The 24,095-nt window shown below is 39.6% G+C and overlaps 1 protein-coding gene across 1 annotated transcript; it reads right to left on the bottom strand.

Moving 5' to 3' along the window:
* Positions 1–19,267: 19,267 nt before the first annotated feature.
* LOC110870071 lies at positions 19,268–19,960 on the bottom strand. Its single transcript, XM_022119270.1, has one exon. The coding sequence runs from the start codon at positions 19,958–19,960 to the stop codon at positions 19,268–19,270; it is 693 nt and encodes a 230-aa protein (XP_021974962.1).
* Between the last annotated feature and the right edge of the window lie 4,135 nt (positions 19,961–24,095).

Genomic DNA, 24,095 nt, shown 5'->3' with positions numbered 1-24,095 from the left:
ACGAATGCGCCATCAAGTACCATCCAGGCAAAGCCAATGTTGTGGCTGACGCTCTCAGTCGGGAAGACACTCTACCTAGACGCGTACGAGCCTTGCAGCTCACTATTCAGTCCAGTCTTCCTACACAGATACGAACTGCCCAGATAGAAGCTTTAAAACTCGAAAACGTCAAGGCTGAAGCCTTACGCGGCTCAAGGCAACAAATGGAACAAAAGGAAGATGGCGCCTACTATGTAGCGGGGCGTATTTGGGTCCCACTTTATGGCGGCCTACGCGAACTTGTGATGTACGAAGCGCACAAGTCACGCTACTCGGTACATCCAGGGTCGGATAAATTGTACCACGACATCAGAACAACATATTGGTGGCCTAGCATGAAAGCCCACATCGCTACTTACGTCGGCAAGTGCTTGACATGTGCAAAAGTCAAAGTGGAGTATCAGAAACCAGCGGGCCTACTTCAACAACCCAGGATACCACAGTGGAAATGGGAAGAAATTTCCATGGATTTTGTTACTGGCCTGCCTAGATCTCAGCGTGGGAATGATACTATATGGGTGATCGTGGATCGACTCACCAAGTCTGCACACTTCCTGGCTATTAAGGAAACGGATAAGTTCTCCACCCTCGCAGACATTTACCTTAAAGAAGTGGTTTCAAGTCACGGGGTGCCCACCTCCATCATTTCGGATCAGGATGCACGATTTATGTCAGAGCTATGGCAAGCGATGCACAAATCTTTCGGCTCACGGTTAGACATGAGCACAGCGTATCATCCTCAGACGGATGGGCAGTCTGAGCGAACGATCCAAACTCTTGAAGACATGCTTCGGGCATGTGTTATTGATTTCGGCAACGGCTGGGAAAAGCACCTCCCTTTGGTGGAGTTCTCATACAATAACAGTTATCACACCAGCATACAAGCCGCTCCATTCGAGGCATTGTACGGGCGTAAATGCCGGTCACCTCTCTGTTGGGCAGAGGTGGGAGATAGTCAGATCACGGGTCCAGAGATTGTAGTGGACGCCACAGAAAAGATCGCGCAAATACGACAACGCATGGCGGCAGCACGCGACCGTCAGAAAGCCTACGCGGATAAGCGTAGGAAGCCATTGGAATTTCAGGTCGGGGACCGGGTATTACTTAAAGTCTCACCCTGGAAGGGTGTGGTACGTTTTGGCAAACGGGGCAAACTAAATCCACGATATGTCGGACCATTCGAGATCATAGAAAGAATAGGTAAAGTGGCCTATAGACTGAACCTACCAGCGGAACTCGGGGCAGTTCACAATGTCTTTCACGTGTCGAATCTGAAAAAGTGCCTGTCAGATGAGACCCTCATAGTTCCTTTTAAGGAACTCACTATCGATGAGCGGTTGCAGTTCGTCGAGGAACCAGTGGAAATCACGGACCGCGATGTAAAGGTCCTCAAAAACAAGAGAATCCCTCTTGTTCGAGTTCGTTGGAACTCCCGTTGTGGCCCAGAGTACACCTGGGAACGCGAAGACCAGATGACAGAAAAGTATCCCCAGTTATTCGGAACCAATGCAACCACTGCTGAGGCTGAAGTTACTACTGCGGAATTTCGGGACGAAATTCCAGATCAACGGGGGAAGGATGTGACACCCCAGGAAAACCAGTGAACGATGCAACCTATCTAGCTTCCTCAGTAAGTACGTACCAAATTTTGGGACGAAATTTTTTTCAAGTTGGGGATAATGTGACAACTCGACCTTTCGACTTTCACTTTCGCATTAAATGCACGTTGACTTTGACCGTTGACTTTGACTGATTAGTCGTTTGACTTGTTTGACTTGTAATGTACACGTTGTGGTAAATGAAGGTGTTTTGTGATTGCATGATTATGTGTTCGATTGTATAACTTGAAATCTGTTTGATAAACTTAAACTGTTAACACTTGAAAAACCCGACGAAACACAAGTGTGTTTCGCCAAGCGCAACTCGACGAATCAGGGAGTGATTCGACAAGATGTAGCTCGACGAAACAGTCTGTTCCGCCGGCCCAGTTTCGCCGAAAGCCCACTTAGGGCCCAATACGCTGTTTTGCGTATGATAACGTGAAACGATTTCAGTTTCACACTTTTATGCAATCAGTAAACCCTAGAGACTTTCTCCAACCTTGTGTGTGACGGCAACTGTGTGTGTTCCCGAGACCCTTTAGCGATTAACTCATCATTCAAGAGTCCACTCGTTACGTTCGTATTGCTCGTTTAACTCTCGGTTAGTTGTTACTAGCACTTAATTGCCTACGATTTGCTAGTGAGTACCATGATAGCCTGTGATTACACAACTTGTATGATTAGGGTTTAGTGATTGATGATTAATGTTCATGATATTAACAACTTGCTTGGTGTTTAATCGGAATGATTGATATTGTCAAATCGATTAGAATGTTGTTAGTGAGATCTGAATGTCGACGGCATGCTAATAGGGTTCGATAATGTGATATACTATGTTAATCGGCTTGTTATACGCGTAAACTAAGAATCATGATGGGTGTTAGTATTTCGATTGCATACTGATTAGATGATGATCCTATGATTGCTGTACGATTGCTGTTTGATTCTGTGTGTGATGTTGACGGCGATTAGGGTTCTGTGATTGATTACATGATTTCTGTAACTGACATGTTAACGTAACTGCTGCCTTGGCGAAATAGGATGTTTGACGAATTGGAAGTCTTGACGAAACAAGAAAGTGTTTCGCCAAGGATGTCGACGAAATAGAGTTTGTGTTTCGCCAAGGAGTAGTTGACGAAACAGAATATGTTTCGCCAACCTCTGTTTCGCCAACTTGGATAATTTGCACAGTAAACTGATTTAATTATGTTAATTGTTAACTAAGATATTTAACTACAGTTAAGTGATGTGCATGACTTATACGATATTGAATACATGTTTAGTACTTCTATGATTGCCTATACGTGCACAACTTGGATATAAACTGATTATGAATACGTGCGTACTTTAGGACTTGATTGATTAATTGCAAGCACATACTTAGCACACCGAGCAAACCAAGGTGAGTTCACACAGCCAAGGCATGGGGTTCCCGGGTGGGAATGGGATTTGATGAATTATTGCGTATACTTAGATGGTAGAACCTAACGACTAGATACGACTAGACTAGTAACACTTATTGAACTGATCTTCGCACACCTGCCAAGGGTTGGCCGCGATATTATGACTGACTTCGCACACCTGTCTTAGGAAGGTCGCGAACTAAATTTACTAATCTTCGCACACCTGCCTGGTGTGCCGCGATACAAATAAACCTAGTCTAGAATACTTGGGAGAAACGTCCCCTAATATCTTCGCATACCTGCCTGGGAGGCCGCGATGGAAACTAATACGATTCATGACATAACGAATGAACATACTACTACTCACACTATACTATTACTGAACTATTAACTGTGAACTCGCTCAACTAGTTGTTGACTCTCTGTTGCATGCCTTGCAGGACCTTAGGTACTTTTGGAGCTTGCACTAGGAAGGAGCAGGTCGTTGTGGAGCATGGATCGTGGATGCCATGTTAAAACATTTAAACAATCAAACTTAATATTACTTTGGGTTTACATCTACATACTTGGATTTTCATTATTACGCTTCCACTATTGATACTATGTTTGGTATAGAACATCAATTGTATTGAATTGGGTTTTACGAACTATCTTATTGATATTATGCTATGTTCAATATGATTGATGGCTTGATCCTGGTCATGTCACACCTCCAAGCGGTGGTACTCCGCAGTGTGGGATTTTGGGGGTGTGACAAAGTGGGTCTTCAAATGTAAAAGAGATGATAGAGGGGTAATTGTAAGGAACAAAGCACGTTTGGTAGTACAAGGATTTAGTCAGCAAGAAGGGATTAATTTTACTGAAGTATATGCTCCCGTTGCTCGACTTGAGGCAATCAGAATCTTCTTGGCATTCGCGTCATGGAAGGGATTCAAGGTCTACTAACTGGATGTCAAATCTGCATTCCTCTATGGCAAGATCAAAGAAGAAGTGTACGTCGGACAACCACCGGGTTTAACCGATCCTATACACAAAGACAATGTGTATCTACTGGATAAGGAGTTATACGGATTACACCAGGCCCCGAGAGCCTGGTACGAGACGCTTTCCCAGCATCTGCTGACCAATGGGTTCACCAGAGGGACTGTCGATAGTACCCTGTTCACTAAAGAGGTTACATGACATATACTTATCGTGCAGATATATGTGGATGATATAATCTTCGGATCTATGAACGACGAGTTGTGTAAGGAATTTGAGAAGGTCATGAAAAAGAAGTTTGAAATGAGTTCAATGGGGGAGATGAAGTTCTTCCTAGGGCTTCAATTGAGCAACTGCCCGACGGAATCTTCATACACCGGACCAAATATGTGAATAATATGCTAGACAAATTCAATATGTCCGAATCATCTCCCATATCAACCCCCTTTGGCTTTGAATCATGGTATAAGTCCGGATGAAAGTGGTGAGAAAGTGGATGAAACGAAATATCGGTCAATCATAGGATCGCTAATGTATCTGAAAACATCACGACCAAACATCATGTATCAAACCTGCCTCTACGCCTCGTAGCAGTCAAGTCCCAGAGCATCACACATGATAATAGTGAAGAGGATTTTACAGTATCTCAAATGTTATCCAAGCACCGGCTTGTGGTATCCCCGATCCTGTGACTTCTCTCTAACTGGATATTCTGACTCTGACTTCAGGTTCCGTAAGTTAAACGCTAAGTCCACAATTGCTGGTTGTCAGTTTTTCGAAACTCGGCTAGTTAACTGGCAGTGCAAGAAACAAACCACAGTCGCTCTCTCAACTTTTGAGGCTGAATACATTTTGGCTTCCAGCTATTGTTCTCAGATCCTCTGGATCAAACAGCAAATGAGGGACTATGGTTTGCAATTCTTAAACACGCCAATTGTTGTGGACAATGAGGCAGCCATTAATATCACTAAAAATCCGGTTCAACACTCTAAAACAAAACATATTGAGATTCGACATAATTATATTCGTGATTGCTATGAGAAAAAATTGATTCGAATTGATCATATTCACACCGATGATCAGAGAGCTGATTTTTACACAAAACCCTTTGATAAAACAAGATTTAATTATCTTTTGAAATTGAACGGGTTAAAGAATTTGTTTTCTGGGAGGGTGGTAGAGTGTGTGGCCGAGGAGGACGACGATCAGAAGTGATCTGTGTCTTGTTGTCATGATTTTCTGCAGAGTTTCTTTACTGCTTTTGATAAAACCAAAAACTCAAAAATATGTTTTTGATTTTAGGGTGAGAAAGTTTATATAAAATACAAAAACATTATAAAATTTCATAAGTACAAAAACATTGAAAAAGACAAAAATGAGTTTTGTTGTGAAAAAGAGGAAATGATAGAACATCGGTGGACTATCACAACATGCTAAAGAATTGGAAAGTCAAAATGATTTTAAACGAGTCTCACTGATGATGTGCCAGTAGACTTCACACGAATAGTAGATTGTATTCGAGATATAAACCTAAATATCAATACTTGCTTATCTCGTGGGGAACATCTCTTGGATATATGGGTAACCCCCGAAATCTTGTTTGAGATATTGCCTGATTCTGAGATACTAGGTCTTTATACTGTTTGATATCTGGGGTATTATACCTGGTCTTCTGATATTGTAGAAGCAATGGCCTAGACCTCGTATAATACTTTACGCGCTTTCAAAGCATACACTCTGCATAAAAATTGATAAAATATCGAAAGATACAAATCAAGTGCAGTTGTAAAGAAGATTCCCAAGGGGAACACACCTAAAGTCGAGCCTTCATCTCTTTGATCCAACAGAAGTTCGTACCTGAGCTCTAAAGGTCTTGCACTAACCCAAATACAGATATCAGTTTGGTATACTCACTTGTAAGACTGAATCTAGGGAATTTTGACACATGAGTATATTCTGAGGTGGGACACGAGAATAAGTTGGTTTCTTAAAACACAAATTCGTATCTCGAATTGATTGAAACCTGTGTAGAGGTTTAAGTGGATAACAATATTGACAATCAGAAGTGAATTTGTTTAAAATTTAATGTTAAATCAGATCAACGGTGTTAGTGTTATGTCTAATGTGACAACTCGAGTTTCCAAGATTCCACTTTCTCATTTATTGCACGTTGACTGTTTAGTTGCTTGATTGATTTCCTTGTAACTGTACACTGGATTATAATCCGAGATGATTGTTTGATATGCTATGTGTTTTTTATAAAGTGTTTGGTTTGTGAACTTGTAAATCGTTTAAGACTTGAACAACCCGACGAAACAAGTGTGTGTTTCGTCACACACATCTCGACGAAACAAGTGTTTCGCCAGCCCAACGATTCGCCGAGGCCCAGTAACGGCCCAGTACGTTACACCGGATATTTATTTAGTTCTACGGGCTATTCGTCACAACTTTAGCAAACCGAAACCCTAGAGCCCCTCTCTGCCAACAGACGGCTGCTCCCATTCACTCGAAGTTCTTGACGACTTTCCTCTCTCCCAAGCTTTGCTAGTCTCGTATCTATTTGGTTAGTATCCCGTCCTGGTGATTCGATTGTTGTTATGTTTTGAATGATTGTTATACATACATGTTATTGCGAATGATGTGCACACATATGCGGATCAACTGTGATGTGGTTTTGTCGTTGATTGAATTGATTAGTATGATAGGGATTCTTATAATCTGATGATATGATCGGTTGTATTATGCCTACTGTCCATGTTCAACTGTTGTGGTATATTCTGAACGATCTAGTGAGTAAATAATGCACTTTGTATAAACCAATGGTTCGGTATCGTACAAATATTTGCTGAGTTGTTATGTAACTGTTGTTGATAATTAGGGTTCATACTAGATATTGGGTGCCATGATGTAATTGGTATGATTAATGTTTATTGTATGATTTCTGTATGATGATGACGGCAGTTAGGGTTTTCTGTACGTAACTGTTATGCGGCATAACTGATGCTTTTGACGAAACCACTTAACGACGAAACGAACACGGCGAATCAAGTGTGTTTCGCCGAAGACATCACGACGAAACAAAAGGGGTGTTTCGTCGAAGGGTTACACGACGAAACATGGGTGTTTCGTCAAGAGGGTAAACAGCACAGTAACTTAACTTAATTCTGTTAAGAGTTAACTGGACTAACTAACCGCTGTTTAATGTTAAGCATAACTTGTATGAGCTTGAATACGTGCTATGTACTACTTGGCGATCATTGATTCAGTAACCACTATCATTGTGCTTATACGTGAACTTCGTGAATATGAACTGATTATATATACGTGCGTACTCTAGGACTTGACTGATTAACTGTGAGCACATACTTTAGCATACCGAGCAACCAAGGTGAGTTCACACTCTTACCAAGGCATGGGATTCCCGGGGTTGGGAATGGGATTGAATAATTACTCGTACTTACATTGTTACTGGAATTACGTACCACTGACCTCGTTAGGGGAAGGTCACTTATAGATACTGATAGACTAGTAATACATGGGAAGCCCCCACTAATCTTCGCACACATGCCTGGAATGGCCGCGATACAAACACTAACCTTCGCACACGTGCCTGGAATGGCCGCGATACAAATACTAAAGTTCGCAAACATGCTTGGAGGGCCGCGATACAAATATAACTAGTCTAGAATACATGGAAAACTCCCACTAATCTTCGCAAACATGCCTGGAGGGCCGCGATACAAGTATATACGATACATGGTTTACTAAACAAACAAACGGTTTACGAAATAAATACTATAACTAAACAATCAACTGTGAACTCGCTCAACTTTGTTGTTGACTCGTTGTTACATGCCTTGCAGGTCAATAGGTACAAATGGAACTTGCACTGCGAGGCGCGTTCATTTTGGAAATGGATCGTGGATGCCATGTTAAAACATTTATGACATTTCAAACTATTTACTTACATTGGGTCTACATTTATGCTTCTGCTTAACATTGAAACTATACTTATGTTTTGAACACCTTTCATATTGTTGGTTGAATTACATTTACTATTTACATTGTTCAATATGATTGGTGGCTTGATCCTGGTCATGTCACGCCTCCATGCAGTGATACTCCACGTGTGGATTTTGGGGGTGTTACAGATTGGTATCAGAGCCATTGGTTATAGAGAACTTGGTTTTAATAAGGGGAAAATGTTTTTTATTAAAACCAGACTATAACCTGTACAGTGCTCAACGATCCACAACGACGCTTCGCTCCACGTGCAAGACTCAACACACTAGGCACTACTATTCATTAGGGGTGTTCAAGATCAGATTATCCGGTTTTCAGATATCCGAAAATTTTGGATAGTGAATATTGATTTCCGAATCCGTATCCGAAATTTCGGATATCCAATTTTCGGATATCCGAAATTTCGGATACAGATTCGGATATCCAAACGGATATCCGAATTTATAAAAAAAAAGATCAAAAAATCTGTTTCGTGTATAGATTAAAACTAAACTTATATTCGATTTTCCAAATTTCCAACATTTAAAACTAAAAACAATCATAAATTCACACGAATACAATTATTTTGCTACTTTATTACTAATTTTGAACTAAATATAATGCTCATATACTATATATATTTATAAGAAAATAATTAGTTTTCGGATATCGGATAATCGGATTATCCGAAAATTTTGAAATTCATATCCGAATCCGAAAATTCGGATTATCCGGTTTTCGGATATCCGAATTTTTGGATATCCGAAATTTCGGATATTTCGGATACGGATTTTTGGATATTTCGGATTCGGTTTCGGATCCGGATTTTTTTGAACACCCCTACTATTCATGATTACATTGCCCACTTGCTAGATTACATAGAACTTTGCTCATGGTATGCTTAGATAAACGTAACATTATTGCTTGAGAACTCTTGTGTGCTTACTCTCTTCTGTCATCGCACTTTTCGCGAACCTCTCTCACTTATGTTGCCTTTGATATGAAGATCATGGCTGGACGCATTAACATGACTCAAGCCCAGTTGACGGCTCTCATTAACGAACAAGTTGCTGCAGCACTTGCAGCCGCACAAACAGGAGGTATACCCTGCAGTCGTAACTCACACTAGGATCTCTAGATCCTATACTCCTAAACCAACTCTTGTGTTTAACCTTGTCCTGTTCTTATACACAACAGGTCAACACGCTCAGCAACCTGTTTGCACTTTCAAGAATTTCATGGACTGTCGTCCTAGCACATTCAGTGGAACTGAAGGAGCAGTTGGACTCCTCCATTGGTTTAAAAAGCTCAAGTCTGTTATTGAAATGTGTGAATGTCCTGAGGCTCGCAGGGTGAAGTACGCCACTGGTACTCTAGAAGGCATTGCGCTGACTTGGTGGAACGCGCAAGTTCAGATGTTAGGGTTGGCAGCTGCTAACGCCACCCCTTGGAATGATTTTAAGGAACTAATCAAGCGAGAATACTGCATACGAGATGACATCCACAAGTTAGAAGTGAAGTTCTTCAATCTGAATGACGGGGTCAGAGATTGAGGCTTATACGAAAAGGTCAAACGAGCTAGCCATCTTGTGTCCAACTATGGTGGACCCTCCTATCAAACGTATTGAGTTGTAACTCAAAGGGCTAGCACCAGAAATTCAAAGTCATGTGACATCGGCCAACCTTGATAATATCCAGGATATTACACGTCTTGCTCATCGCCTCACAGATCAGGCAGTGGAACAGAACAGGCTGCCTAAACATATCAGTGCTACTACTACCGCTGCTACTATTCCTGCTACTCCCAGTGACAGAAAGCGAAAATGGGAGGGGGATTCCAGCAAGGGTTCAGCTACAGCTCAGTCTTAGGCACAGCAGCGAAAGACTGATAACTATCAGAGCCCTGGTTAGCAATTTTCTGGCAGTCAGAGACAGGGTGGATATTGAGGAAACCTTCCAAAGTGCAACACTTGCAACAAGCACCACAATGGCCAGTGCAACAAGGGTCGTTGTCAGCGGTTCCTTAAGATGGGTCATGAGGCTAAAGATTGTAGGAGCTCACGGCCTGCGAATCAGAACCAGCAACAACAACCACCTGCTCCACGAAACCAGCAGTAGCAACAGCAACGAGGCAACAGGGGATGCTATCAATGTGGTGCTGAAGGCCACTACAAGCGAGACTGACCCCAGTTAAACCAGAACCAGAACAACAACAACAATAATCAGGGCAATGGGAACAACAACGGGGGAAACAATGATGGAAACAACGACGCTAGGGGTCGTGCATTTGTGCTGGGTCAGGGTGACGCAAGGAATGATCCTAACGTGGTTATGGGTAAGTTTCTTCTCGACGACTTTTATGTTACTGTATTATTTGATTCGGGTGCGGATACCAGTTATATGTCTCTGAAAGTTAGTCAAATGCTCAAGCGCACACCCACACTTCTGAACACTAAACATGTCGTAGAGTTAGCTAAAGGTAAAAGTCTAGAGGCCACACACATAGTTCAGGGTTGTAATCTTATCCTCGCTGGTCAGACTTTCTCTATCGATCTCATTCCCATAGCTCTGGGTAGTTTCGACATCGTCATTGGAATGGATTGTTTGTCCCAACAGCAAGCAAAGATCTTATGCAAGGAGAAGGTTGTTCGTATTCCCCGTTCTGGCAAAGAACCTCTCGAAGTTCAAGGCGACAAGAGTGGTGCCGTGGTTGGCATCATCTCCTTCCTGAAGGCCCAGAAGTGTTTGCGAAAGGGCCACACTTCCATTTTGGCACTTGTTACTGATACATCAACAAAAGTGAAGAGATTAGAGGATTTCCAGTTGTACGCGATTTTCCTCAAGTGATTCCCGAAGATTTACCTGGGCTACCGCCTCATCGCCAGGTTGAATTCCAGATTGAACTAGCTCCTGGAGCAGCACCAATAGCTCGCGCACCGTATCGTTTAGCTCCAACTGAACTGGAAGAACTGTCTAAGCAACTGCAAGAACTCTTGGATAAGGTTTTTATTCGTCCTAGCTCTTCGCCCTGGGGAGCTCCAGTGTTATTTGTGAAAAAGAAAGACGGTACCTTCAGGATGTGTATTGACTACCGCGAACTCAACAAGGTGACCGTAAAGAATCGCTACCCTCTGCCACATATTGATGATTTATTCGATCAGCTACAAGGGTCGAGCTACTACTCCAAGATAGATCTGAGGTCAGGCTACCATCAACTGAGAGTCTGGGATGAGGACGTCTCCAAAACCGCATTCAGAACTCGCTACGGCCATTACGAGTTATTAGTTATGCCATTCAGGTTAACAAATGCGCCTGCAGTCTTTATGGATCTTATGAACAGAGTGTGCAAACCCTACCTAGACAAGTTTGTCATAGTCTTCATCGACAACATCCTGATCTACTCTAAGAGTCGGGAGGAACACGAGCAGCATTTACGACTTATTTTGAAGCTCCTTCGGACAGAACAGTTATACGACAAGTTTTCAAAATGCGACTTCTGGCTTCGTGAAGTCCACTTTCTAGGCCACATGGTAAACAAGGACGGGATTCATGTGGATCAATCCAAGGTAGACTCGATTAGGAACTGGCCTACACCGCGTACACCAACGGAAATCGGCCAATTCTTGGGTTTGGCGAGCTACTACAGAAGGTTCATCAAAGACTTCTCAAAGATTGCACAACCGCTTATATTACTGACACAGAAAGGTGTTACTTATCGTTGGGGTAATACACAGGAAACCGCTTTTCAGCATCTAAAGGATAGACTTTGCAGCGCACCTATTCTTTCATTGCCAGAGGGCACAGACGACTTTGTGGTTTACTGCGACGCATCAATTCAGGGTCTTGGTTGTGTATTGATGCAACGGGATAAAGTCATTGCCTACGCTTCGCGCCAACTTAAAGTTCACGAACGGAACTACACTACACACGATTTATGCGCTCAAGATATGGAGACATTACCTGTACGGTACCAAGTGCATCATCTATACCGATCACAGGAGTCTCGAGGATATCTTCAAGCAAAAGGAATTGAACATGCGTCAACGTCGATGGGTTGAACTACTTAATGATTACGAATGTGCCATCAAGTACCATCCAGGCAAAGCCAATGTTGTGGCTGACGCCCTCAATCGAAAAGACACTATGCCTAGACGCGTACGAGCATTACAACTTACCATCCAGTCTAGTCTTCCTGCACAGATATGAGATGCATAAGTGGAAGCATTGAAACTAGAAAACGTCAGGGCTGAAGCCCTACGCGGCTCAAGGCAACGATTAGAGCAAAAGGAAGACGGTGCCTGTTACGTAACAGGACGCATTTGGGTCCCACTTTATGGCAACTTACGCGAGCTTGTAATGGATGAAGCCCATAAGTCTCGCTACTCGGTACATCCAGATTCGGATAAAATGTACCACGATCTCAGAACCACGTATTGGTGGCCTAGCATGAAGGCCCACATAGCAACTTACGTCGGCAAATGCTTGACTTGTGCGAGAGTCAAGACGGAATATCAGAAACCATCAGGCCTACTTCAGCAACCAAAGATACCACAATGGAAATGGGAAGAAATTTCCATGGATTTTGTTACTGGCCTGCCTAGATCTCAACGTGGGAATGACACTATTTGGGTGATCGTGGATCGACTCACAAATCTGCACACTTCTTGGCTATCAAGGAAACAGACAAGTTCTCTATCTTAGCAGACATCTACTTGGAAGAAGTGGTTTCGAGGCACGGGGTGCCAATCTCTATAATTGCAGATCGTGATGCACGATTCACTTCGGAACCGTGGCAAGCAACGCACAAATCTTTTGGCTCACGGCTAGACATGAGCACAGCTTATCACCCTCAGACCGATGGGCAGTCTGAGCGCACTATTCAAACTTTAGAAGACATGCTTCGGGCATGTGTTATCGACTTCGACAACAGCTGGGAAAACACCTCCCTTTAATGGAGTTTTCGTACAATAACAGTTACCACACCAGCATTCAAGCCGCTCCATTCGAGGCATTATACGGGCGTAAATGCCGGTCACCTCTTTGTTGGGCAGAGGTGGGTGACAGTCAGATCACAGGTCCAGAACTGGTAGTAGACGTAGCAGAAAGGATTGCGTAGATACGACAACGCATGGCGGCAGCTCGTGACCGTTAGAAAAGCTACGCTGATAAGCGCAGGAAACCACTCGAGTTCCAGGTTGGGGATCGAGTGCTACTCAAAGTCTCGCCCTGGATGGGTGTAGTTCGTTTTGGCAAACGAGGCAAACTCAATCCGCGGTATGTCGGACCGTTGGAGATCATTGAAAGAATAGGCATAGTGGCCTACAGACTGAACCTACCAGCAGAACTCGGTGCAGTCCACAACGTTTTCCATGTGTCGAATCTGAAGAAGTGTCTGTCAGATGAGACCCTCATAGTTCCTTTGAAGGAGCTCACTATCGACGAACAGTTGCATTTCGTCGAAGAACCAGTTGAAATCACGGATCGGGATGTTAAGGTCCTCAAGAACACCAAAATACCTCTTGTTCGAGTTCGTTGGAACTCCTGTCATGGCCCAGAGTTTACCTGGGAACGAGAAGACCAAATGGAACTCAAATATCCCCAGTTATTCCAGAACAATGCAACTACTACTGAGGCTGAAGCTACTAAAGAATTTCCGGATGAAATTCCAAATCAACGCGGGGATGATGTGACACCCTAGGAAAACCAGTAAATGATACAACTTGACTAGCTTCCTCAGTAACCGCATGCTAAATTTCGGGACGAAATTTCTTTCAAGTTGGGGATAATGTGACAACTCGAGTTTCCAAGATTCCACTTTCGCATTTATTGCACGTTGACTATTTAGTTGCTTGATTGATTTCCTTGTAACTGTACACTGGATTATAATTCGAGATGATTGTTTGATATGCTAGGTGTTTTATATAAAGTGTTTTGTTTGTGAACTTGTAAACCGTTTAAGACTTGAACAACCCGATGAAACAAGTAGTGTTTCGCCATAAGCTCCTCTGACGAAACTAGTGTGTGTTTCGTTACACACATCTCGACGAAACAAGTGTTTCACCGGCCCAACGATTCGCCGAGGCCCAGTACGTTACATCGAATATTTATTTAGTTCTACAGGCTATTCGTCACAATTTTAGCAAAGAACCCTAGAGCCCCTCTCTGCCAACAGACGGCTGCTCCCATTCACTCGCAGTTCTTGATGATTTCCCTCTCTCCCAAGCTTTGCTAGTCTCGTATCTATTTGGTTAGTATCCCGTCCTGGTGATTCGATTGTTGTTATGTTTTGAATGATTGTTATACATACATGTTATTGCGAATGATGTGCACACATATGCGGATCGACTATGAAGTGGTTTTGTCGTTGATTGAATTGATTAGTATGATAGGGATTCTTATAATCTGATGACATGATCGGTTGTGTTATGCCTACTGTCCATGTTCAACTGTTGTCGTATATTCTAAACGATCTAGTGAGTAAATAATGCACTTTGTATAAACCAATGGTTCGGTATCGTACAAATATTGGCTGAGTTATTATGTAACTGTTGTGGATAATTAGGGTTCATACTAGATATTGGGTGCCATGATGTAATTGGTATGATCAATGTTTATTGTATGATTTCTGTATGATGATGACGGCAATTAGGGTTTTCTGTACGTAACTGTTATGCGGCGTAACTGATGCTTTTGATGAAACCACTTAACGACGAAACGAACACGGCGAATCAAGTGTGTTTTGCCGAAGACATCGCGACGAAACAAAAGGGGTGTTTTGTCGAAGGGTTACACGACGAAACAGGGGTGTTTCATCAAGAGGGTAAACATCATAGTAACTTAACTTAATTCTTTTAAGAGTTAACTGGACTAACTAACTGCTGTTTAATGTTAAGCATAACCTGTATGAGCTTGAATACGTGCTATGTACTACTTGGTGATCATTGATTCAATAACCACTATCATTGTGCTTATACGTGAACTTCGTGAATATAAACTGATTATGTATACGTGAGTACTCTTGGACTTGACTGATTAACTGTGAGCACATACTTTAGCATACCGAGCAAACCAAGGTGAGTTCACACTCTTACCAAGGCATGGGATTCCCGGGGTTGGGAATGGGATTGAATAATTACTCGTACTTACATTGGTACTGGAATTACGTACCACTGACCTCATTAGGGGAAGGTCACTTATAGATACTGATAGACTAGTAATACATGGGAAGCCCCCACTAATCTTCGCACACATGCCTGGAATGGCCGCGATACAAACACTAACCTTAGCACACATGCCTGGAATGGCCGCGATACAGATACTAAACTTCGCAAACATGCCTGGAGGGCCGCGATACAAATATAACTAGTCTAGAATACATGGGAAACTCCCACTAATCTTTGCAAACATGCATGGAGGGCCGCGATACAAGTATATACGATACATGGTTTACTAAACAAACAAACGGTTTACGAAATAAATACTATAACTAAACAATCAACTGTGAACTCGCTCAACTTTGTTGTTGACTCTTTGTTACATGCCTTGCAGGTCAATAGGTACAAATGGAGCTTGCACTGGGAGGCGCGGTGATTGTGGACATGGATCGTGGATGCCATGTTAAAACATTTATGACATTTCAAACTATTTACTTACATTGGGTTTACATTTATGCTTCCGCTTAACATTGAAACTATACTTATGTTTTGAACACCTTTCATATTGTTGGTTGAATTACATTTACTATTTACATTATTCAATATGATTGGTGGCTTGATCCTGGTCATGTCACGCCTCCATGCGGTGATACTCCGCGTGTGGATTTTGGGGGTGTGACATCTAAAAACTGATATAATCCTCTTACACAAACTCACAAAAAGTTGTTTTTAAATATGTTTGTACAGTTTCCTGTTTCTTAAATCCAAAAATCCAAAAGATGTTCTGTTTGTTTAGCAAAATGTTGTAAAATCCAAAAAGATTTGATACTTCATCTTATTTTCGACAACAGACGCTGGGGATCTGATGATCAAAGTCTCTCAGTGCTAAACATGTTGGATCATTTGGGGTGGATAAGAAAATGCTTGAAAAAATGTTGGTAATTGCTCAAAATGTTTAAAAGTTCATTAATTTGAACTTAATTTGTTTCAAAATGTCAGCGAGATCATAATGTGGTCAGCCAAGGTCATTAACTTGGACTTGGCAGGCTAAACAATTTACCAGGGTCATTAACTTGGACTTCGTTAACTGAGTGTGTTGGTAAAAAAATTCAAAAAAAAATTTCTCATAAATATTTGAGATTTGCAGATGAAAGTTCCAGATTACGATGAGTCTGAAGACGAGCTCGACGCAAGGGGGAGCTTGTAACCAGAAAGCCAGGTGTCGATCCCAAAAGCACGGAAGCTTAACGCAAGGGGGAGCCTGAAGAAAGAGTTTCTGAAAGCAAAGAGAAGAATTTTTCAAGTCTTTGTGAAGAAAGTTTTGAAGACAGGCTGACTGAAGACTGCGACAATATCCAAGGGGGAGTTTGTTGATGCATAATGTCTATCGCCTACATCATCAATCCATGTCGTGTCAAATATATGTAATAGATTGAAAAGATAAGGTTTATATGTGTTATGGTCCAGTTCGCATGAACTGACACTGAATGGTCAGGTCGCACAAACTGGAGGTGCTAGTTCGTGCGAAGTGGTGTTGTTATCCCGTGTGAACTGGACAGCCTATTAATAGGCATGTTCTGGTTTTCATTTGTAACTTTCCAGAGAATCTTGCCACAAAGTGCTGACGAATTCTCTTCGTACGAAAACGTTTATAATCAATGGAAAACATGTTTAAAGTGACTTTCTACTCTTCTACTCCTATTCTAACACTGATTGACGGTTTCTAGTCTGATTCCGCCTTTCTAGAGACCAGATTTGACTCAGATTGACTCGTATTGGACGAATCCTCGATCCTACAAATAATGAAAAAAGTTACATTATTAAGAATTTTTATGTATTGTATGGGTTGAGCACATATAATTTTATATATCAATCAATAAAAAGGTATATCTTGTTATATCTTTATAAAACCCTGTGTATTATAAAACCTTTGGACTAAACTGACAAAATGAACCAAAGGGACAAAAATGACATTTAACTATTTACATTATATTAATTTATATTTAGTGTATTCTTTTGTTAATATAGATAAATAATTTTGAAATCTAATAAATATTTCAAAAGACTATATTAATGGTTTAAATTTATATTGAATTTTATTTTATAATTATCTTATAATTAATAATAATTATAACTATGTTAGAACCCCGTGTAATACACGGGTTGAATAAATGTAATTTTATATACCAAATTATAAAAAAATATATCTTTAAAAACCTCGTTTATTACACGGATTGAATAAATGTAATTTTATATGCCAAATAATAAAACAATATATCTTTAAAAACCTCGTTTATTACATGGGTTGAATAAATGTAATTTTATATATTAAATAATAAAAAGTTATATCTTTAACAACCCCGTGTATTGTACGGGTTGAGTAAATTTATTTTATATATAAAATAATGAAAAAAGTTACATTTTTAAGAACCTCATGTATTGTATGGGTTGATCACATGTAATTTTATATATCAATCAATAAAAGTTATATCTTTATAAACCCTTTGTGTTATACAGAATGAATAAATCTAATTTTATATACCACATAATAAAAGGGTTATATTTAAAAAAAAAGCCGGTGTGTAACACGAGTTGCATAAATGCAATTTTGTATAGTAAATAATAAAATATATTATATCTTAAAAAAAACCTCTTTAATAACACGGGTTAAATGAATCTAATAAAAAATTAAATCTTTGAAAAAACAAACAAATATACTCGATATATGATAGATGGGGTGATTGGGGTGATGGTTCTTATCAATGCCACGCGAACATAGTGAATACCGTATTTGAGTTGAGAGTTGAACAGGAAAATAAAAGTATAGAACCGATAAGCATTGATTAATGTTTTTGTTTACCCTTTATAACGATTTTTAAAATAATTTCTAACCTTAACTACTTTAGTTTAATAAAATAAATGAATCATTTACATTATATTAATTTATATTTAGTGTACCTGTTTTTTTTAAATTTCAGGATAAATAATTTTAAAATCTAATAAATATTTCAAAATATTATATTATCTCTTATACGAATTGTTTAAATTTATATTTGATTTAATTTTATAATTATATTTTAATTAATATGAATTATCTATAATTAAGTAGGAGCGAAAAATTAGATGGCTCCAATGAATGACATGTGTCCCCTCATTGGTTTCTTTTATTATATAGTACTAGTGGTAAGACTCGTGTGCAAACATGGGTAATTTCTTAGAAAACCATGCATAACATATATTGACAGATAGTAAAAAAATAATTAGTGCAGACTTATAAAATTGATATACACTAATGGTCAATAGCTTTATTCAACAACAATTCCATTATGTTGATAGAAAAACCACTGTTGTTTCTTAGAAAACCATGCATAACATATATTGACGGATAGTAAAAAAAATTACTGTAGACATACAAAATTGAAATAAATTAATGATCAATAGTTTTTTTCAATAGCAATTCCATTATTTGATAGGAAACTACTGTTGTCTATTAACTGTTAAAGACTTCTGTTGCTTTCCAACAGACTTTACTAAGAACTGTCATCGATTATCTCCGAGAGAGCTTGCCAGATCATTAAATAGATATTAACTATCAGATGTTAGTCGACCCATGTTAAAAAGGTCGGTCAACAGAAATTACAAAGGTTAGTAAACAGATATTAAGAGAATAATGTTATTAACAACATGTGTTCTCAGGATAAGCTTAATGCAGAGCAAGTATCAGATGCTTTCAAAAAGTTGTATTGCTTTCCAACAAACATTTCCTAACAACAGTTCCTCCATTATACCCAACAGACGTTGCCAGGTTGACAGATGTTTTGTATCATCATAGATTTTGTAAACCTTCTTTGTAAACCACATTAGTAGTGGTCGTACAGACTCGTTTCTCTTTATCACAAATCAAAATTTTCAACCCCTTCCTACTTTTTACTCTAGAACAGCAACATAGAGCAGGCCATGACTAAACACTGGGCGTGGAAGATATAAACCAACACGCTCTAATGATTGTCCTTGACTTTTATTTATTGTCATAGCAAAACACAGTGAAAGTGGGAATTGTCTTCGAGAAATCTTCACTGGTATTCTTTTATCTAAAGGTGTCATCTTCAAGTCTTGAAATCAAAGTATGATGACGTATATTAGTCCCTGTGATAATTTTTGCTTCAATCACAACTTTTCCGAGCTTCGTGATTTGTAAACGTGTACCATTACACAATCCATTTGCCTGATCAATGTTTCTGAGTAACATCACCAGAGCACCAAGTTTCAGTACTAATTTATGGTTAGGTAAACCAGATAAGCGAAGATTTTTTAACACATCAGGAGGAAACAATGCCATATTAAGCTCTGATTCTTCCTCCGATTGGCATAAACTATCTGAACTAAAATAAACCTTTTCTTCACCAGGCAGACTCTCTAACAACTCTTTATTTATTGAATCCACTACTTCATTAGTTGGAACAAGAATCGCTCTTTGTTGGAAATACGTTAAATCCCACAAAAACTTATTCATGTCCGGATATATAAATGAAATGAGAGAAGAAATAGGATTGACTTGGTCATGAATAAGTAAATCATCTAGTATTTCAATATTAATCTCACCATCATTTTCTTCACCAAGCAGACCATCACCAAGCTTTAAAATCTGTTCTCCAAATTCCTTTATTTCTTTCAAATCTGTTTCCTGACAACCTCCTCTTAATCTCATATTCTCAGTTAGCTTTAGTACTTGATAGTGCCGCCATATATAAGAAGAATTCAAAGAAGCATTGACTATCATTGTTCTGGTACCTTTGTTAGTGCACAACGTCTGTAGCTTCCGTCAGCATGAAGTCACTTTTTGTCTAGTTGTATAGTTTATATGTATAGGAGATCAGGATATGGGATTGTATAGTTAAAGTGCTTTGTTACAAGCCGATCGGTAGGATCAACGGATCGGATAGCCCAACCGATCGAACAGGCTGTTCGATCGAATGGCCCAACCGATCGGTTAGCCCAACCGATCGGTCAGCAATCCTGATGCCTATAAATAGCTGCTCAGTTAGTTTATTTAGAACCTTTTGCAACTTTGAGAGCTGAGCTAGGAGATTGTCTGTGTTCTTGTGGTTTTGTACATTTTCATATTAATCAAGAGAATATCAGACAGAGTTTAATGGAATTGCTGTGTCTTTGTGTATCATCTACGTGATCATTTGGATTCCGCACTGTGATCACATCTTTCGATTCATCTACAATTACAGGAAGATCCCATTCGCATAGGGACCATCAACCTTTAGGGATGATAGGAAGAATTTGTCTAAAATCACCACCAAATAGAATGACCTTTCCCCCAAACGGCTTCGATTGCATGTTTGGTTGTCTGGAACGTGATATGTCTCTCATTGTTCTATCAAGAGCCTCGAAACAATGCTTGTGAGTCATAGGTGCTTCATCCCAAATAATCAATGTTGCTCTTTTAATTAAATCACCTAACTCAGTATTAGGCTCTATCGAACATATTGAATTCTCATTAATGTTGATTGGAATTACAAACCTTGAATGAGCAGTTCTACCACCATCCAGCAAAAGTGAATCAATTCCACTGGATGCAACATTCAATACAACTTCACCTTTTGATCGTAATGCAGCTGAGAATGTCTTCCAAAGAAACGTCTTTCCAGTTCCACCATAATCATATACAAAAAACACACCTCCATCACCTTTTTCAATCGCTTCCATAACAATTTTATATATCTTTTCCTGTTCGGCAGTTAAACACTTTACATAACGATCATGTTCCCTTTGAAGAGCTAGTCTGTCATACGATAATTCATTCATTATCAATCGATTGTTCGATGATGAAACATAATTGTCCGGAAAACTTGGCATATCATCAAAATTTCTCATTGTACTTCCATTGGTAAGTAGCAACTTTTCAATTTCAGATAGACAGATATTTTCAAGTTCTTCTTGTTGAAGATCCAAATCTAAAAAAAATGATGAAAAAAGTATTAGTTTTTTTCCGAATAACAGAGCTATTGCATAATTTTAATGTAATTGGATATAACTTTAATAAAATAATAACATTACCTGCAATACTAGTTATCTTTCGTTGTTGATACAGAATCTCTTCACATAACAGGGACTTCGTTTCCGACCAAAAAACACCAGGACGAGATATCGAATTTGACAGCAACAACATTAAAAAAAAGGTCCCCAAGAAATCTCCAGTTGACCATGTGCTAGCTTCTTTGACAGCATTAACATATTCTTTATCATCATCCAACAGCCCCCGTGCAAAACATTCATCTTTAAATGTTTGAGGCCCATCAACTGTTTTTATATCTTCAAAAACAGGTTGGTCCCTTAATATGATTCAGTAAAATCCTTAGGTAATAACAATCACCAAGTGATGGTGGGACATAATGTACCCTCCCAATTGATCCATACGGATGCTTTCTTCGATTCCATTTGCGATTTTTAGCATTCCATACATAATATCCCGAAAACTGAACATACCTCAATGTCCTGGCAAATTCATCAACATTATTACAATTCATCCACTCTGTAAACATTGTCATTTTCACAGTTGGATCAGTAACAATATCACACAAATTATCACGATCGTTATACATAATACTCTGACCATCTTCACAATGAAAAGGTAATACTTCAACAGCTGGATATCTATAATGTATATCATACATGAATATTCTCCAAGCAGCTTCACAAGCAGAGATATATCTACAATCAAGGTATGCTTTTATCTCATCTACAGCTACATTCTGTTCCGTATTATTCTTGGTATATTGGCTTGAAAAACAGAAACAGTGACTCTATCAGGCCCCTTATTATTGGTGCATAATGTCTATAGCCTACGTCTAAAGTCTAGGTCATGTCGATAGCTTGTAACAGGGGTCAAAAGTGTCAAAATGTTAATTTATGTTGTTTAGAAGTCATTTCACACGAAATGACGAAATCAACAATGGTCATTTCGTATGAAATGGCACATGGTCATTTCGTGCGAAATCAAATGCCTATATATAGGCTTGTGTTGTTTCTCATTTGGGACGGAATCAGTTGAAGTGCAACGGAGTGCTGCCCAATTTTCACCGTGTAAACAAGTCAATTATCAATGAGAAACTTGTTTTAAGTATCATACTCTGTTTCTACACCTTTCTTTCACTAATTCTAGGTTGTTTGACTGTTTCAGCCTTTCAAACAACTTTTTGTTGACTCTGAACGACTCATTAGGCCGCAAAACGATCCTACAAGTGGTATCAGAGCTCAGGATGAGTCAATACACTTGAATCAGTGCCTTTTTCTACTCATTTTTGGACTTCTAGACAAATTCATGGACAAAATGGACCGATCTTTTGATATAACGTGTAAATACAGTTTTAACAAACCCTTGAAAGAATCTGACCTAATTCAGACTAAAAGTGACAAAAATGTGCCAAAAACTTGATTTCGTTTGAACGAGCCACTATTTCGTTTGAAAAATTGAGTTCATTTCGCACGAAATGACTCATTTCATTTGAAACTGTCTTTCCGTTTGGCTATTTCGTTTGAAAAAGTTGATTTCGCTTGAAATTCTGTTTTCGCTTGAAGTCCATTTCGTTTGTGGTATTTTGTACGAAAGTCCATTTCGTGTGTAGAAATTGATTTCGCTTGAAAGTGTCAGTGTTTCAAAAGTTGAAAAATTTTTCCGTAAACTGTTTTCGTAAAATGGATAACCAAGAGTTTTATAACTTGTTTGCCGGTGGGGGGATGACGGCAGTACAAACCCCAGCTAGTATCGTGCAAAATGTGAACATGGAGAATGAACTCGGTACGATGCAGAAACCGCCGAAGTTGATGAACATTGATAAGTATGCTGGTTGGTCAGGAAGGTTTAAGACATGGGTGCAAGCAAACCATTTCGAATGTTGGATGAAAATCGAATCAAAATATGTTCCTCCAAAGAATGGTTCCAGAATTGAGAAAACAATTGGCAGTTTGTCTCCACTTGAACAAGAAGATTTCAAGGCAGAAAAGAAGATGATGAGTATTCTACAACAAGCTATCAAAGAGGATATCTTAGTGTTACTGCAACATCAAGATACTGGACAATCCGTTTGGAATGCTTTGAAAGTAAAGTTTCTTGGGAGTGTTTCTATGATTAAAAGCAAAACTGCTTTGCTAAAGAAAGAGTTTGATATCTTCATGGGAATTAAGGGAGAGACAACTAAGGAATTAACTGAGAGATATTGCCATCTAGTTGTTGAGATGAAGCGGTTGAGCATTGAGAAAACTGATGAAGAATGAGTCGATAAGCTAGCGGATGCGTTACCGTACGATGAATGGGGTACTTATCTGTTGGTGTTGAAAAACAATTTGGAGTATGCTGGATTCAACCTTAGCATATTCATTGAGAAGATTGAAGCATATGAACTTGAGTTGAAAAAGATCAGAAAGATGAATTCTTCCAGTGTTCAACAAGACATTTCATTATAATACAAAGGAAGTTCTTCGGCAACAACGAATCTAATCCCGAAGATCCAGACAACTTTCAGTGCAGATTCAACATCCGGTGCTTCATCAAGTACATCAAGCAACAACAATCATTCACCGTTTGCAAGTTATGAGCCAAATCCCAAAGTTCCAGAACAAGTGTCTCCACAAAGCTCTTCAAGTTCAAACAATCAGGGTTATGTTTCTCGGATACAGTGTAATATTGCTGTAAACATAAAAAAATGGACAAGAGTTTACAGAAGCTGCTGCAAAGCAACGTATATCACTGTTAGCTTCCGTTCTTGAGTCATATGAAAGTTTAGTAGCTGGAAGGATCGATAATCCAGACATGACAAAGGAGGATTACGATCAGATTGATCCAGAGGAGCTAGAGTTGATCGACATCAAATGGGGAATGACAAGTTTGGTGAGGAGAGCACAAA

Source organism: Helianthus annuus, chromosome 8 (assembly GCF_002127325.2).
Source record: "Helianthus annuus cultivar XRQ/B chromosome 8, HanXRQr2.0-SUNRISE, whole genome shotgun sequence".
In the NCBI taxonomy this organism is placed as follows: Eukaryota; Viridiplantae; Streptophyta; class Magnoliopsida; order Asterales; family Asteraceae; genus Helianthus; species Helianthus annuus.
This window is presented reverse-complemented; position numbering and strand designations above follow the sequence as displayed.

What these genes read in the sequence shown, in the direction of transcription:
- LOC110870071 (XM_022119270.1), bottom strand. Translation starts at nt 19,960, where the DNA reads ATGATAGTCAATGCTTCTTTGAATTCTTCTTATATATGGCGGCACTAT.